The following is an 18,296-nucleotide window of genomic DNA, read 5'->3' on the forward strand; positions in this document are numbered from 1 at the left end:
GTGGCTCTGATGTGAATCGCTGATGAAGAACTGTTAAGAAGATAAAATTATTGATGCTTTAATAAAAGACTACCCAGTTAGTACTTACTCGAATATTAAAATATCATTAAAAGACATAGACAGATTAACTTATGAGTTAGTCAAATCACCAAAATAAATTTAATGAAATTAATAGTTACGAAAACTACTACATAAGCATAAATATTGAGAGCTCAATATTTCCAGGTTTTTCCTATTCAAACCTATAGATCTGCAGATGTATATCAAAACCATCATATCACCTCCCCAAAAGTGTCACTCCGACTGAAATGTTTTTCCTATATTAAAGAGAACTATAAGACACACCCCATCAGCATTAAATTTCTAACTTTGCCTCCACATGTTTAGCTTGGAGACATGTCTTTAATATATGCTTCCAAAGCAGGGTTTCTCAACCTTAGCTCTACTAACATTTTGAGCTGGATGATTCTTGGAGATGGGTGGGGCACCCAGGCTGTCCTGCGCATCGTTAAGATATTTAGCAGCATCACTGGCCATTACCCACTAGATGCCAGTAGAATCCCACCTTACTCCAGTTGTGACAACCAAAATGCTTCTGGACATCGCCAAATGTCCCTTGGGGAAAGGGGGGACAAAATCACTCCCAGCTGAGAAACCACTGCTCCACCGAATGTTTATCCTTCCTGGCTCTCTTCAATTTTCTCTTTTCTGAGCTAGTGCATTATCTCAATTTCTTCATACAGGACAAAGTGAGCAGACCCAAAAAAAAGGACTAGCTGGTGTGTTTTATTGCGAAAAGAAGCAATATGTTAACTAGCACAAGTACTTCTCACTTAGCTATCAGCAGCACATTGGTAGAACTGGGTTTGAATGCCCGTTCAAGCACTTACCAGCAGTGTGGTCTTGAGCAAGTCGCTTAACCTCTCCAAATCTGTTTCCTCATCTGCAAAATGGGAATAACAACATCTACTTTGCAGAATTGCTACATTAGAGATAACAAATAAAATAGTTCTGTGCCTGACACATAGTAGAACTGCAATAAATGATAGCTATTATTATATTAATACCATAAAGGTTGATAGCATTGAAGGATATTGTACACCCTCCGCAATGCTTAACAGCACTCCAAAATTTATTGTGAAAAAAAAAACAATTTATTGTGCATTAGAATCACTGGTGATGTTTGTTAAAAACTGAAGATGCCCAAATCCTACCCTCCAAGAGGTCCAGGAACAACACTAGAAAAACTGGCTGAGATTTTTTTATATTCTACTTGACTCTGGTGTATTTTCACACTGTTGTAAAACTCTGCAGCATTCTAAGACACAAGGAATAAGTAATACATGAAAACAACTGAACCACATAAAATATTTGTCATATAGAACAAACACTACTGTAAGATAATGATGTTTTAACAGTTTATTTTGAAGGTCATTTTAAAAACAAAGTTAAAGACAATCTGAGAAAAAACTGCACAGAATACACTCATTAAATAAGTATGTGATTAAATCAATAAGGGAGATATGTCTTCTTCTGCAACTCCAAAATAAGTTCTGCTGTCCTGATGATTCTTATACTTCCAAAATGGGGGGGGGGGGGAAATCATGGCAATTAAAGTTGCCTCTTAATCATGTAAATCTACAGTGGAAACCAAATTTTTCTGTTCTTCCCAATAAGTCAGTTTCGATCTTCAAACTGTGCCTTGTTTTTTAAAAGATAAGATGCTAGAAATTCAATGGGATTTGGTGGTCTGTAAGGGAAAAGAAATCCAAAATTTAGAAATTTATATTCGAGACGTGTTAACTTAAATGTATTGTCCCATAATGAAAACATCTTTCTTTTTTCCGTTTTTTTGGCCACACCGTGCAGCATGTGGCATCTTAGTTCCCCCACCAGGGATCAAACCTGTGCCCCCTGCAGTGGAAGCACGGAGTCTTAACCACTGGACCGCCAGGGAAGTCCCTTAAACATATTTTAAAATTAGGAGGTGAGAGAGAGGGGTTGTTGGAGGAAGGTGGTACAAAATTCCAGTTCTAAGTACTAGGGGTATAAAGTTCGACATGATGGCTATAGCTGACACTGCTGTATGATATACAGGAAAGTTGTTAAAAGAGTAGATCCTAAGAGTTCTCATCACAAGAAGAAAATTTTTTTCTTTTTTTCCTTTTTATTGTATATGTATATATTGTATATATGTATATATGAGATCATGGATGTTAACTAAACCTGTGTGGTAATCATTTCACAACATATGTAAATCAAACCATCATGCTGTATACCTTAAACTTACATAGTGACGTATGTAAATTTTTTCTCAAAACTGGAAAAAAATTTTTAATAAAATAAAGAGGTGTTATTTCATATTTATCACTTTTACATATGTTGCTGTTGCTGATAAAACAGGTCCAAAGATGAAAAGTTGGGGGAAACATCTACTTTAAACCCTACTATAAAAAGGCATATTTAAAAAAAAAAAAAAAAGGCATATTTAGAATTGATTTACAATGATCTCAAAACATTCTCCTAGCACTTTAAACAGCCTTTTGAACTAACTAGACAGAGACAATACTTGTTACATAATATTTACAGTTAATTTGATGAATTATTTTGCTAGAATGCTTACTTAAAAACTGTATTTACTAATAGAATGTTACTGTAAAACTTCTTCAAGTTCTTTTCTTCTAGCATTTAAAGTAATATTTAGAATTTCTGATATATTGGCCTTCTCTAGAGAAAGAACAAAAATGCATAAAAGATGCCCATATTTTAATTGTCAGTAGTAGAGCCAAGACATATCTTGCAGTCAAAAATAAATCCTATTTTATAAATATAACAATCCAAAACAAATACTTATTGTTTATTCATTTAATTTTTTAACTTAACACTAAGTAATAAAAATAAATTAATTAAAAAATAAAACTAAGTAATACACCTATTCTAAATAACTCAGATATGTTCCATCAAGTTCCTTATCAAGTTATGTCAGTTTACTACAGTGTTCATTATTAGTCTTTGAGAAAAACATAATTTACACCCAATAAATGTTGACTAATGTAACTTACAACAAAATTTTCTTATTGGATTTACTTATACAAAAAATTTTTGTACAGAAAACATGTACAGAAAAGAGAAAAACTGTAACTGTGCTAACAAAGAAATGTAAATTAAAAAAAACTTGGCAAAAAAAAAGTTTATAACACGCATGCACTTGAGGCTATGATGACACCTGAAGAATTTTAAGGATAAACTTTTGGACAGAAATATGATATTATGTGTCAAACACTATAAAAATAGTCATGTCATTTGAAATAGCAAACCAATTCTTGGGTATTTATCATAAAGTAATTAAACGAAAGTAAAAGGGTATAAAAACAGATAAAGTACCTGGTGATCAATAATAACAAAGGAAATTGGTCCTAAATGGTCAACAACAAGAAAATGGCTAAGTTAACTGTGATATTATAATTTCATTTATAATCATGAAGGCTCTGTAAAGATATGGAAGAAGTTTTATCTTATAATTTTAAGTAAAAAGGAGATATAAAATTACATGTATACCATGATTACAAATATGCATATGATCTAAGACTAGTAGAAAAATAAGTGTCTTAATTGAGATTATGGCTGACTTGTTTTTAAAAAAACTTCAGTATCTATAAATTCCTTATATAGTAAAAAATAACTATACATAACTCATGATATTTCAACTAGGGAAGTTTTTATTTTGCTTTTTCTGGTAACTCCATTTGCAGACACTATTATCTTACCTTTCCTTTGCAAGCACAGCAAGTCCTTGTAATAAGATAGGCACAACTGTCTGATCCAGATAGGCACGAGTTGGCAAAGACTGGAGATCCACTTTCTGTTTTGATGACTTTTCTGCATTAATTTTCTCATTTTCTACTATCCTCTAGTGAATTCAAAAAACATGCATGAATATTTAAAAATAACTAGATTAGTTTGAGTGCTAAACGAAAATTAATGGAAATATAAAACTAATAGAAAAGGTAAATCAATGACTAGAAAGCTGATTGAACTGCAAATCCTTCTGCCAAAATAAAATCAGACCCATTTCTAAATTTCATTCAAGCATTTTCTGAAGGCACCATAATATCTCATTCTTTTAATGTCGTATCTCCAGATCCTACACTTACTTTCTCTCTTTCTTTCTGCCTTTTTAGGAATAAATACAAGTCCCTTTTCTTTTCTTCATGAGAATACACCTTCTTACAATGTGCTTCAAAAAATCTGGACATGACACTAAGTAACACTGAATCACAGTGAGAAAACTAGTCCTGTTTCAATTCTTTTATCACAGATAACATCAAGGACAATGTCTCAGTTTGGCACTAACATGTCTTTAACACTTCTGTAACACTTGCTAAACTCCCTTCTTAACAGAGAGCAGGCTTCAGCTTAGAGACTTCAACTGGCAACAGAATCTAGCTAAAATTTATTACCACTGTTTTGTATTCACTGTTTTCATTTTTACGGTTACCCTCTATGGCAATGAGAATGCTTTTCCATTTGTTTCTTTTCTAAACAAATGCATCTATGATTTTTTAAAAATGAGTAAATTTAAGAAAAAATATAAAGTAAAATTAGCCAAAAAATAGAAGAAATGACTAATATGGGAAAGATCATTAATGTGATATTTAAATGATGTTTCGGAAATGATGACTTACACTTCCTCCGTCTAAGAACCCCCCAAAATCTGGGCCTTTCATATAAATTCACCTGACATCCAGAGCATCAAAAACTACTTTACTGGAAAACTTTGCCTTCTTCTGAAATCTATCATTTCAGAAATTTAGAAATAAGTGGCTATCTCATAGACAAAACACTATTAAGAGCACTTTCATTTAAATGAAATTTGTTCCAATCATACTAGAACTGGATAGTCAACGATTACAAACAAACAAAAAAATTCTACACTTAATTTTTTTAAAGAAAATTTTATTTTGTAAAAACTGAGAAAAAACTTTAAGCATATAACTACAACATACATACCTTGCTTTCCAAAAACACTTGCCAGAACTATGTCAGGTAACTTGTCTAGTTTTGCTTGTGATTTTTCAATCTAATTTTTGGACTTAATAAAAATAATTACCTATACTTATTTAATGTATGAAACAGTTATTTCATTTGCCCATGAATTAAGAAACTTATAGTTCACCAGTAAATTTCAACAAATACCTATATATGATAAAAACTAGTCAATTACATGACATCCCAATACCTTCATTCAGAAACAGCAATGGGCCTTCCCTGGTGGCGCAGTGGTTGAGAATCTGCCTGCCAATGCAGGGGACACAGGTTCGAGCCCTGATCTGGGAAGATCCCACATGCCACGGAGCAACTAGGCCGGTGAGCCACAACTACTGAGCCTGCACGTCTGGAGCTTGTGCTCCGCAACAAGAGAGGCCACGATAGTGAGAGGCCCGCGCACCGCGATGAAGAGTGGCCCCCGCTCTCCACAACTAGAGAAAGCACTTTCACAGAAATGAAGACCCAACACAGCCAAATAAATTAATTTTTAAAAAAAAGAAAGAAAAAGAAACAGCAATGCCTAAGCAACTCTGATAGATCCTATAATAAGCTCCTTGACCAAATCCTCTCATTTATTTCATTTAAACATTTACTGACTATCCACTATGTGCCAATTGCTATGCTTACTTTCAGTAAAGTCAAAATCCTGAATTAATCTAAAAAATATACAGTTGATGCCTGAACAACATGACCCTCTGCCCAGCCAAAAATCCGCTTATAACTTACAGTTGGCCCTTTATACAGGCTGTTCCTCCATATCTGTGGTTCTGTATCTACAGTTCCATATCCGTGGATTCAAGCAACTGGAAATCGTGTAGTACTACAGTACTTACTACTGAAAAAAAATCCACTTTTAAGTGGACCCATGCAGTTCAAACCTGGGTTGTTCTAGGGTCAAATGTATATCCAACCACAAACACACACACACACACACAAAAAAAAAGATTAAGCTTTTAAGAGTGTAGAACAGTGATCACAAAAATGAGGAAAAATTAGGTGAATCCTATGATTGCCCCAGCTTACTGCATCCTGCCTAGAGAACTTATACAACAAAACCCAGGGAGAAGGACCCCAAGCAGAGCCCTGAAGTCTCCCTAAGTTGAGAAGACAGAGTTGAAAATTCAGGGAGACCAAGAGAACTAGAACTTGCAGAGAAGAGTACTGAAAAGGAAACTTTCACAGAGAGGAGAGAGTTGCATAGAAAGAGACTAAGAGATTGCCTTCCAGTTTTCAAGTGAGTATTTATCAGAGCATGAGTGTGAGGGAACTCTTCTTCCAAGTGGTTTTTTCTTCTGGCCTTGAGTAGTCCCCTCTTTTCATGTATGGTATAAGGACCTTATAACAGTATCCTTCCATTTCCTCTCTCCTGGCCTTTATACTATTGTTATCTTATATTTCTACATATGTTACAAACCCTGCAATTGATTTTTCTTTAAAAAGTCAATTATCCTTTTTATTTTATTAAAAATTTTTTATTGTTTACTTAACATTATAGTTACTTTATTGCTCTAGAAAATTTAGTTTTTAAAACTATCAGATTACATACATAGTGATAATGAGACTACCCCCCCCCCCCGCCCAACAATCAACTGTATATTATGAGGCTTCTCTAACTTGGTAGATAACTATTACAAAATTACAAAAATAGCTGGTTACAGTTGAGCTATCAAGTAGGTATCACATTTCTGTAGATTGAAAAGTTGAATAAAAAGAAAACTGATGTTACTGATAAGTCGCTGAGTGTATCTGAGAAATCCAAGCTACATGCACACAGAAAAAATACTGGTTACAAAAACCATTACGTTACTCTGTATTAACATTTTGCAATGTTTTACAAAGTGTGTGAGGGAACTACTGAAGGCCAGAAGAAAAAACCACTTGGAGGAAGCAGGAGGCACAAACCCTGGAGCTCACACAGGCCAGGAGTAGTTCATGTTCCTGTGACCCACGATGGGAAAACCTCATAACACATGAAGCACTGGGTAGAATACACAAGAGGAAGAAATTAAGTCTAAACTAAAGGTTGGTCTGGTCCCACCTAAAAAAGCTTAAAGGCAAACCTCAAAAGATCAAATTGTTTCCAAGTAACTTAACCAAGTCCTAGAACAAAGCCCAAGAGTATATGAAGAAATACAAAAATAACCAGTACCCAACAAGGTAACATTCATAATGCCCAGCCTCCAATAAAAATTACCAGACGGGCAAAGAAGCAGAAAAAATTACCCATAATGAAGAGAAAAAGCAATTCACAGAAACAGACACAGAAATGATACAGATAGCATAGGCAATGCCATTAAACCAGTTATTATAATATATTCCATATGTTCAAGAAGACTGAGGAAAGAATTAGTAAATTAAGCTAACAAAATACTTGAAAATATTTGAAGAAATAATGGCTGAAATTTTTTCAAATTTAATGAAAACTCTAAACCCAAAGATCCAAGAAACTCAATGAATCCTAAGCACAAGAAACATTAAAAAAAAAATTACGCCAAGACACATTATAATCAAGTTATTTAAAACCAGTAATAAAATCTTAAAAGCACAAAGAGAAGACGTTAACTACAGAGGAGCAAAGATAGGAATGATAGCAGACTTTTCAGCAGAAACAATGTCAGCCAGAAGACAGTGGAGCAAATACTCAGCAAAAATACCTCAAAAGCAAAGGCAAAATAATTACCTTTTCAGACATTCAGAACCTTAAAGAATTCCTTCCCAGCCAACCTCCACTACAAGAAATGTTAAAGAAAGCCCTTCAGGAGGATGGGAAATGATACCAGCAGGATCTACACAAAAGAATGGAGAACCCAGAAATGACAATTACACGGATAAACATGAATCACTCCTTTCTCGTACTGTTTAAATCTCTGTTAAAAAGTTAATTGGACGGAAGTCAAGGGAGCACTTCCGGGTTCAGCAATAACCTGGAGCCGGCGGCGTTAGGTCGGCCGTCTTGGGCCTTGCTCCGCAGCTCCACCTTCACTCTGGTCTTTCTAGAAACCCAGCTGTGCTTTCGGGTGTGCCGGACAGCCTCCCAGACGCGTGTGTAATAAGCCCCCCATGGTGGACACGGCCCCGAACGGCCCCCAAGAGGCGGGCGCAGTGCAATTCATCACGGCCAATAAACTGGCCACGGCAATGTTGCTTTCTGGCTTGTTCATAGTTTACTGCTCTTTGTTCTGCCTCTTCTTGGGCTGCATGAAGTAGCAAGCTTTTACCAACGTGCTTTGCTGGCAAATGCTCTGGCTAGTGCTCTGAGGCTGCACCAAAGCTTACTACACTTCCAGTTAAGCAGAGCATTCCTGGCCCAGGCTTTGTTAGAGGACAGCTGTCACTACCTGTTCTGTTCACTCATCTTTCTCAATTCCTACCCTGTTACAATGAGTATTTCCCAGTCTTGTTATTTTCTTCGCTTCATACTGCCACATACACGAAAAAGGTGCCTTGATGCAAAGGGTTCAAATAGTTTACCTCTGCTGAGACCTCTCGGATAAACTCAGCTCTAATCAACAGAATATTCTGAAATTCATTGCTTGTCATGAAATATTCTTGATGCCTGCTACAGTTTTAATGCTTTTTAGGGGTCAAGGAAGTTTGCTCCAGCCTTTTATATACCATAGATTCCTTACTGTTCGATACTCCTCTAGAAGAAATCCATATTATTGGACCTTGTCTAATGAACGGAGGATTGTTGTTGAACATCTAATAATGAAACCTGCTTGCCCACTGTTTGTGAGAAGACTTCGTCTCCAGAGCATTGTCTTTATAAGCAGACTGGCACCAACAGTTGCAGAGTTTAACATCCAGCTAAGTTATGTGTAATATAAATAAGCACTGTTAGCTGCTGGTACTTCTGCTAGGGATGGTTAATTCCAGGTGTAAAACTGACCTCACTGCAATTTACATAATTTACATAAATGCATCTCAAAAGAAAAATAATCATTTTCCTGGCATGTTCAATCAAGCCTTTTAAACACTTTCTGAGAAACTTTATTGTAATGTGTTGTTAATAGTTAAGGAAATTTAAATCTTGTGATAAATGTACCAAAAATTCTTTAGACGCTGCTGTGCCTTTATCATGAAGTACCTTTATTTCTCTTGGAAAAATAGCTCTAAAATTCGTTTTCATCTAATTAGTAACCTGAATTTATATCTGGCATGAGTTCATTATGGTAATATTAACATGTAAATTCAGTATATTTTGAGACAGTATTCTTTTGCCATTCAGTAATTTTGGTTGATGATTTTAACAAAAACACTTCCCACTATTTAATTTCAAATTGTTTTTAAATTGATTTCGTGCTGCTTTGTTAGGACAGATTTATTTTGGATGTACCATTATAATAGGAATTCTATATGTATCTTATGCTATGATCTTCCAAAATTTTATTTTCATAATTACTTCTGTGGCTTTGAATATTTTAAAAGGCCCAACTGTAAGACTGTTAGCCAATTGGGTTAAATACTTGTGGTCACCTAAGCGTTTTACATAAAAGAGCAGTAGTCAGACAGTTTTCCTTTCAGAGACCCATTGAGTAACATTTCTCAAATAGGAAATCCTTCTTCTAGAAATGTGCACACATAGGTTTTAGTATTATTGTAGTTTACACAATTACTTAGATCAGATTCTTGACTGCCAGTTTTCTCGGTTTCTTAGGCTTGAATTTTCATAGACAATTGCAGCAGTTCAGATGCTTTCTGAAAGGAATGTAACTGAAGACTGAGCATGTGACTAAACTTGGTATCTGTTCTGAAATACTGAAGACTATACATACTTACCCATCAAATCTGATTTAAAAGATTAAACAGAAAGGTTTATATAGATAAGGTTATTGAATAGAAATGGGGCCAGAGGAGGAGTTGTGGAGGAAATAGTGTGCATTTCAATGTTATAATGCATAGATAAATTTGGGAGAACTGGATGTGTTATGATGTGATTTTAGTTGTATAATATGTTAAATACGTTTGTTGAGCTTCCATCAACTCCTTTATAAAATTCATTCTGATCTTTATTATTGTTGCATGATTGGAAATGTTTAAAACATTGCAAAATGTTAATACAGAGTAACATAATGGTTTTTGTAACCAGTTTTTTTTCTGTGTGCATGTAGCTTGGATTTCTCAGATACACTCAGCGACTTACCAGTAACATCAGTTTTCTTTTTATTCAACTTTTCAATCTACAGAAATGTGATACCTACTTGATAGCTCAACTGTAACCAGCTATTTTTGTAATTTTGTAATAGTTATCTACCAAGTTAGAGAAGCCTCATAATATACAGTTGATTGTTGGGCCGGGGGGGGGTAGTCTCATTATCACTATGTATGTAATCTGATAGTTTTAAAAACTAAATTTTCTAGAGCAATAAAGTAACTATAATGTTAAGTAAACAATAAAAAAATTTTAATAAAATAAAATAAAAAGGATAATTGACTTTTTAAATAAAAATAATCAATTGCAGGGTTTATAACATATGTATAAATATAATATATGATAACAATAGTATAAAGGCAAGGAGAGAGGAAATGGAAGGATACTGTTATAAGGTCCTTATACCATACATGAAAAGATATGATACCACTTGAAGGTAAATTGTGGGAAGTTAAACTTCCGTCCGATAAGTCCTAAAGCAATAACCTAAAAAAACTGTGTCAATAATGGACATAAAATGGAATTCTAAGACAAAAAGCAGCAGCAGCAGCTGTAGAGTAGTGGTTTCCAGACTCTGAGATATCACAAACAAGTAAATTAAAAATAAAATAATACAGTGAATGAAGGGACTAACATAGGGTTGTTAACTCTATTTTACCAAGTAAAAACTTACAAACAAACAAGCATAATTATTATTTTACTATCACCATAACTCATAAAACAGGCATTTTAAAATTATGGAAGCAAGAAAACCAATCACCATATAATGTATCATCAGTACTCACTCCACTCTCCTTAGTTTTTTTCTCACTCTACCATGGAAATTGGTCTGAGGGTTTGAAAAACAAAGCATTTGGTATCACTGCTCTACTGTATTATGGCTCTGCCTCCATACACAAGCACCATCAAGAAAAGACTGCTGATGCCTAAAAAGAAATCTCTTAAATGATAAGTGGCATAAAGTATCTTCACCTGATTCAGCATAGCAGTTCAATTAAAAACTGCATTATGAAAAGACGCAGATTTTCTTAACCCTGATAATCCAACCAACAAACATTCCTAGCAATTTTATAGGCAGAGAGTAGTCACTCCACATGCCAGGGAACTCTAGTTGGTCAAGATCAGCAATACAATTTAATTCCACCTCAAAAATGTCAGCCTGCTTAGGTTTAACACACAGCTCTCCACTTACTTCCTAGTGATCTTAGACAAGTTACTCAAATTCTCTGAGCCTTGCAAGACTGAAAATACATGGAAGTTACTTAGGAGTGTGCCTGGCACATAGTAAAAGGACTAATATTAGCAGCTATTACCATTATTACTCTGCTTGGAAATGCTTCTGCCCTCATTTATCCAAACTTAATTATTGATGATGTCTCCCCACCCACCTTGTAAAACACCCACACTCTTCCAGGAACTCTCTGTTTTCCTAACCAATCCCACCTAGCTCTGGTTAATTCAACTGTTCCAGCATTTATTCATTCACTTACAAAGTAACTTCTTCTTTTAGACAGCAACTTCTTAGTACCTGTATGAAAAAGCTCTATAAAAGTATACCTTCTTTTGTACATTTTTCACATGTACTCTCTGAATTCAGACTCAACCATGTAAGGCAAAAACAGTGTCTACTACCTGTTATAGCTTCCAATGGCACCTACTACTGAACTCTGCAAAGATATCAACATTTACTAAATGTTGACTTCACCAGCACACTATTCTGCTACAAATACAATGGGCTTCTTAATTGTGATGTGCAGTTTTTCCAATGCAGTATCCCAACAGAGCATTAGTAGCCACCAGGCAAAAGTATTCTGAGTCTCCATCAGTAATGTATGTTTGTTTCTCTATATCATTTTCAAAATTCAACCTTTCGACTCAGCTGATGTGTACGTCTGCATACAACGAAGTATTAGTACCGCTAATAAAACAAGTTGCCCATAATTTGATACTATTTCGTTCGTGACGATAAAGTTTTCCCTTGTGCAAAGCAACCTAGTAAAAATGAAACCCAAGTTTTCCCCAGTTCATAAGAGACGCAAAGATACGGCATAGGAACTGGGCAAGTTACCTCGACGTTGTCTGTGAGACCGTACTCAGAGTGGGGATTTTCTGCAACCTAGAAAACAAAACACCGGTCACAGAAACATCAGCCACTCTTCCTTGCTTCACCGCCACCCTGAATCCAGGGCCTTCTGGTACCTGCGACTGTCCCTCCAGCATCTGCTCTGGTTCCATGGTGGACCCTGCAAGTCACAGTCCCCGGATACCAGTCTTGGAAAACAAGAAAAACAGTGAGTTACCCGGGAGATTTCAAGACGAAGACATCAGGATGGAGTCCAGCCCAGCCGCGACCCCGCCCCTCACCCCCACCTGGGCGCGGAGCACCCCGAGCAGTAGAGGAACAGGGTGGGACAGTCCACGACCGGGCGCCCGCATCAGGTCCGGAAGCTCCGCCGTACTCCCAAGAACCTAGAAGAGGTAGAGAAAAGGGGAAAGGGAGCTGATTACCCGCGCCCAAGCCGTTCGTTCCTAAGAGCCCTGCACCGCGCCACCAACTCCCAGCACAAACCACTTCCGCCGTAAGTGACGGATGTCGCACGACTGCCGCGCCTGCGCAGAACTGCCAGCGGGGGCCGGGCTGGGAGGGATCCAGACCGGCCCTGATTCTACTACGATAGTCTTTGCGGTAAGAAATGACCTGGGGAAGTTGTGGCCTCGGGGTCTGCCAAAGACTCGTTCCTCGACCTGCCTACCCAGAGCAGGCGCCACCCCAGCTGCAGACCCAGTGACTAGGCCAGCCGGCCGAGGTTCGGCCTGGCCAGCCCTCCGTGCTGCCTGAAATCTGCCGAAGCTCTTCGCGGAACCGAAACCACTTGCTGGATAGTTCTTACTAGAAAATCACAGACCCAAACTCAACTGTCTACGAAAGAATGTCAGTGTTTTACTCTAAAGCCAAAGTGGGGAAGAAGAAATGTTTTAGGGTTTCGTAGTAAGCTTTTATTCAAGACCTTAAATATGTGAACATATTAGTTACTGCTACCTTACATTTGTATCAAGATTAGCAATATGCAACTGGCTTTCCAAACCGTGATACTATTGATACTATTGTATTTGTAAAAATACAAAAGACACTTTGCCTCCTACACACATTTGTAAATACCAAACAGGATCTAGTAAATCGGATTGTTGTTGTAATTCCAATAAATTCCTTTTATTTTAATGTAAATATAAATGATACACTCATTAAAGTGCCTGCCTTTGATTCAGTAATCCCATTTGTAGTTGCACTTTGTAATATGAAAATATTTTAACTTCATATAAAATATTTGGAGACTTAATTATGGCATATCAATATACTAGAATAAAGCCATAACTCTACAAATGCAGAAATGTTTGTGATCATAACACTAACGTGTTTGTTTTTTAAGGCCGCGCTGTGCAGCATGCGGAATCTTAGTTCCCCAATCAGGGATCAAACCCGTGCCCCCTGTGTTGGGAGTGTGGAGTCTTAACCACTGGACCACCAGGGAAGTCCCAAGGTTTTTTTTTTTTTTTTTTTGCGGTACGCGGGCCTCTCACTGTTGTGGCCTCTCCCGTTGCGGAGCACAGGCTCCGGACGCACAGGCTCAGCGGCCATGGCTCACGGGCCCAGCCGCTCCGCGGCATGTGGGATCTTCCCGGACCGGGGCACGAACCCATGTCCCCTGCATCGGCAGGCGGACTCTCAACCACTGCACCACCAGGGAAGCCCCCAAGGTTTTTTTTTAAGGTAGAATACAACGTCATTTTACTACTCCGTTAAAACTGCATGGCTAAAAATCTAAAGTAAATAAAATTTGTTTAGGAGCCAGGCTTGTGGATACATTTTTAAAGTTTTATTTTATAATGTATATTTGATTGGGACTTCCCTGTGGGCGTGGCACAGTGGTTAAGAATCCGCCTGCCAATGCAGGGGACACAGGTTCCATCCCTAGTCCGGAAAGATCCCACGTGCCACAGAACAACTAAGCCCGAAAGCCACAACTACTGAGCCTGCATGCTGCAACTATTGGAGCCTGCGCACCTAGAGCCCATGTTCCAAAACAAGAGAAGCCACCGCAATGAGAAGCCCGCGCACCACAACAAAGAGTAGCCCCCACTCACCACAACTAGAGAAAGCCCGCACGCAGCAGTGAAGACCCAACACAGACAAAACTTAAAAAAAAAAAAATCAGCTTATATAATGTATGCTTGATTAGCATTGTGGTTGGTGACAGCTTTTTCATGTAGAACTGTTGCAAAGATGTGGATGCGTATGTACAGGATATAGAATTTTTCATGCAGAATTGATGCAAAGTTGTGGATGCTTATGTACAGGATATAGAAACTGACTAGTACATATATTGATTCAAATTAAGATTAAATGCTTTTTAGGAATGGAAAATAACAGAAAGTAAAACTAGAGAATGATTGGGAAAACTAGAGGAGAGTTATGTGGATCGTTATTATATATCCATACATTTCCCAATACATAGTAGGCATGCCATAAAAACTTCCAAATTAAAAAAAATAAAAAAACAAAACAAAAAAGTCTTCCAGAAAGTAACTGAGAGCTGCTAATTTATATTTTCTAAGTACTGACAGTATTAGTAAAGTAGGAAGCTAGACTGTGAGCTCCTTCAGGACAGAGAACTTGTTTTATATATCTTTATGCTCCACATGGTGCCTAGTACATCATAGGTACACAACATATATTGAATTGATTCACAGTTAAAACTGGATTTTAATTAAGACACTGACACTACTGAAGAAAAAGGACAGAATGTAAAAATGATTACTAAAGGAAACAGCACAGAATAATTAACTATAGGCCAGGTTTCTCTCAATCAAAAAAAAAAGTTATCAGTGTGGTTTCCAAAAAGCTTCACTAAAGTTTTTATATTTATAACATTAATTGAAAGATTCAGGGACAAAGCCATAGCAGCAGAGAGCTGAGCAAAAATAAATAAATAAATAAAAGTAAATAACAGCTAGAAATGATAGAAACAAAGTAGCAAGAAAGTTATAGGAAGTATAAAATTAATTCAAAATACTGCAGAATGTTGTTTTGATATGAAATCAAAAATTCTAAAGAGTACGGCATAGAAAACAAACTTATGGTTACCAAAAGAAAAAGGGGGGGAGATATATTAGGAGTTTGAGATTAACATATACACACTACTATATATAAAATAGATAACCAAAAAGGACCTATTGTATAGCACAGGGAACTATACTCAATATTTTGTAATAACCTGTAACAAAAGAATCTGAAAATATATGTATATATATACATAGGTATATACATATATCTGAATCACTTTGCTGTACACCTGAAACTAATGCAACGTTGTAAATCAACTATACTTCAATTTAAAAATTAAAATAAAATAAAATAAAATAAAAATAAAATAAAATAAAAAGATGGCCCTGAAAACCATCATTATGACAGAAATTTGCAATATTGTGTACTATTTTTTTGTTGTTGTTAGTTTCTGCTTTATATCTTGTGTACTGTCTAGAGTGGGATAAATTAAAAGAATGAGAATAACATTTAGCTCTTATTTGGACTTGTAGTACAAAACTTTGTTCAGTACTCCTCTCATCTACTTCCACTATGTCTATTTATTATGGTACTTACCTCATCCTGCCTTATATTTTGTTTACAGTTAAATACAATTAGATTTTTTAGTTCATCAAAGGCAAAGATCTTATTATATTCATCTTTTCATTTTTTGTTTCTTATATTTGATAAATATTTTTTTTAAAGTGAATTTATAAGGAAAGCAAGTAGTTGCACCAAAGTACTAGTCTCTAGCCTTCCCTTCTTGGGGTTTTGGGGAGATAGTAGTTATAGATTCTAGAACTAGAATTCTAGAATCTAGAATAATTTTGCTACTGTTCTTGACCCCCTTTTTACAGACATGATGCAAATTCTGTTAATAAAATATTAACCTATTTAGACAGGCAATACCTATTTAGGAATAATACAATATGTGTAGTAGAGAAAGAATTGATTTGGGATTAGTTAAACATTAAAACCTGGTTCCTTCATTTGTTTGCCATGCGGAATTAAGCAAATAGTTTAACACTTCTGAGCTTCATGTTTTTTTACATATATAATTAGCATAAAAATTCTTCACAGAGAGAATCAAATGAGATTAGATAGATGAAACTGCTTTGTAAACAAAAGTTATATAAATCTAAGTGAAACCTAAGTACTTCATTATTGTGATATTGTTCTACCTATTATTGCTGTTGTTTCTAATCTGTTTTTTTTTCTTTTAAATAATTAGAGGGAGAGAAAGTGCTCAGAGAAGTAAAGAACATGATCCAGCACACACACACACACACACACACACACACACACAAGTGTTTGCAGAGAAATACACAGAATTTATTGAGTGTAAATGGAACCTCTGAATGCTGTTCGTGTGGAGGGACACCAACCACCTTTCAAGAAGACCTAAAGGGCTTCCCTGGTGGCGCAGTGGTTGAGAGTCTGCCTGCCGATGCAGGGGACACGGGTTCTTGCCCCTGTCTGGGGGGATCCCGCATGCCGTGGAGCGGCTGGGCCCATGAGCCACGGCCGCTGGGCCTGCGCGTCCAGAGCCTGTGCTGCGCAATGGGAAAAAAAAGACCTAAAAGTATATATTCCAGATTTGGTAAATCACTTTCCAAGGAAGTATTTTTTGTTGTCTAATATAGGAAGACAACTACTCCACCTGTAGTTCCCTTGTCTTCACTACCAAACTCCATGTCCAGGCACACTTACCACCATTCCCAAGGAACATATCAAATGGGCTTTTCAAAGACATGAATACAGGGACTTCCCTGATGGTCCAGTGGTTAAGACCCTGCGCTTCCACTCCAGGGGACACGGGTTTCATCCCTGGTCCTGGAATTAAGATCCCACATGCTGTGTGGCATGGCCAAAAAAAAAAGACATGAATAAAGTGTATTATTGATTTTTATGATACAGACATATCTCAGCAATGAGAATAATAAAAATGAAGGAAAAGGCTAACCTTAATATCACTTCCCATCCCAAAATTGTCAATTACTTCAGCCGTTTCTCATAAGAGCCTATATTTATATTTCTTTTCCACATTTCAGGAGGGAAAGCATCACTTCTCATGGGTCTACCCATGAGAAAAAAGTCTGAAGTTTTCTTTCACCTATCCAACTTGAACCAGTTATTTCGATAAGGCAGATGCCATGTGCTGATTGCCACAGACCTAAATTACTGCCTTCCCTGAGCAATGATGAAGATATGACCTGGTGGTAGTTAATACCACCTGAATTGCATGACTGCTATGCAATGGGACAGGATGGGTTTCACAAGGGAAAACCTTAGAATGGCTAGGAAGAGGGAAGAAAGGTAATGGATTCTGAGTAGTGAGTCAACAAATGTTCACTATCACGTATTATGTAAAGAGTTCATACTCAGTATGAGCTTACCACAAAAGAGATAAAATAAAATGGAATGTTCACTTTGACACACTAATTCTACTTCTGTGATTTTAATCCCATAAAAATACAAAAATGTACAAGGGTACAAAGATACTTACTGTACCACAGTTTTTAGTAGAAAGAGATTGGGAATAGATTAAATTATGATATCTCAATACAATGGACTACTGTGTAGCCATTGAAAAGAATGAGGTAGATTTATAGGTACTGGCATGTAAAAACATTCACAACATAATTTCATCTGAAAATTCATGTTGTAGGAAAATCTGTGTAGTGAGATTCTTTTTTTTTTTGCATGTATATACTAGTATATGCATAGGAAAAAGCCTGGAGAGATATACAACAAACTATAAATATGGTTACCTGTGGAGTGGGAAAATGGGGAAGGGAAGTCTTTGCTTCTTGCAAACTTTTATATTGTTTGAACTTTTTTTTTTTTACCGAAAGCATGAATTTATTTTAAAATTAAAAGGCCAGGGACTTCCCCGGTGGTCCAGTGGTTAAGACTCTGTGTTTCCACTGCTGGGGGCATGGGTTCGATCCCTGGTTAGGGAACTAAGATCCCGAGTGGCATGGCCCCCCCCAAAAAAGACCAAAAATATTT

At 36.5% G+C, this 18,296-nt stretch overlaps 1 protein-coding gene and 1 pseudogene across 2 annotated transcripts; one reads left to right on the forward strand and one right to left on the reverse strand.

The window, feature by feature from the left end:
• Window positions 1-1,391: 1,391 nt before the first annotated feature.
• DPY30 (dpy-30 histone methyltransferase complex regulatory subunit) lies at window positions 1,392-12,807 on the reverse strand. 2 transcript variants are annotated; one of them, XM_032652862.1, is made up of 5 exons: window positions 12,572-12,807; window positions 12,401-12,472; window positions 12,270-12,317; window positions 3,768-3,910; window positions 1,392-1,750 (listed from the first exon to the last, which is right to left on the reverse strand). In XM_032652862.1, the coding sequence occupies exons 2-5, from the start codon at window positions 12,434-12,436 to the stop codon at window positions 1,678-1,680; spliced, it is 300 nt and encodes a 99-aa protein (XP_032508753.1). In that variant the 5' UTR covers window positions 12,437-12,472; window positions 12,572-12,807; the 3' UTR covers window positions 1,392-1,677. The 2 variants fall into 2 exon arrangements, with proteins under 2 accessions (XP_032508753.1, XP_032508754.1); XM_032652863.1 differs by having other exon boundaries at window positions 1,397-1,750; window positions 12,710-12,807.
• Window positions 6,610-12,262, forward strand: LOC116764323 (annotated as a pseudogene).
• Window positions 12,808-18,296: the final 5,489 nt, after the last annotated feature.

This window comes from Phocoena sinus, chromosome 13 (assembly GCF_008692025.1).
Source record: "Phocoena sinus isolate mPhoSin1 chromosome 13, mPhoSin1.pri, whole genome shotgun sequence".
In the NCBI taxonomy this organism is placed as follows: domain Eukaryota; kingdom Metazoa; phylum Chordata; class Mammalia; order Artiodactyla; family Phocoenidae; genus Phocoena; species Phocoena sinus.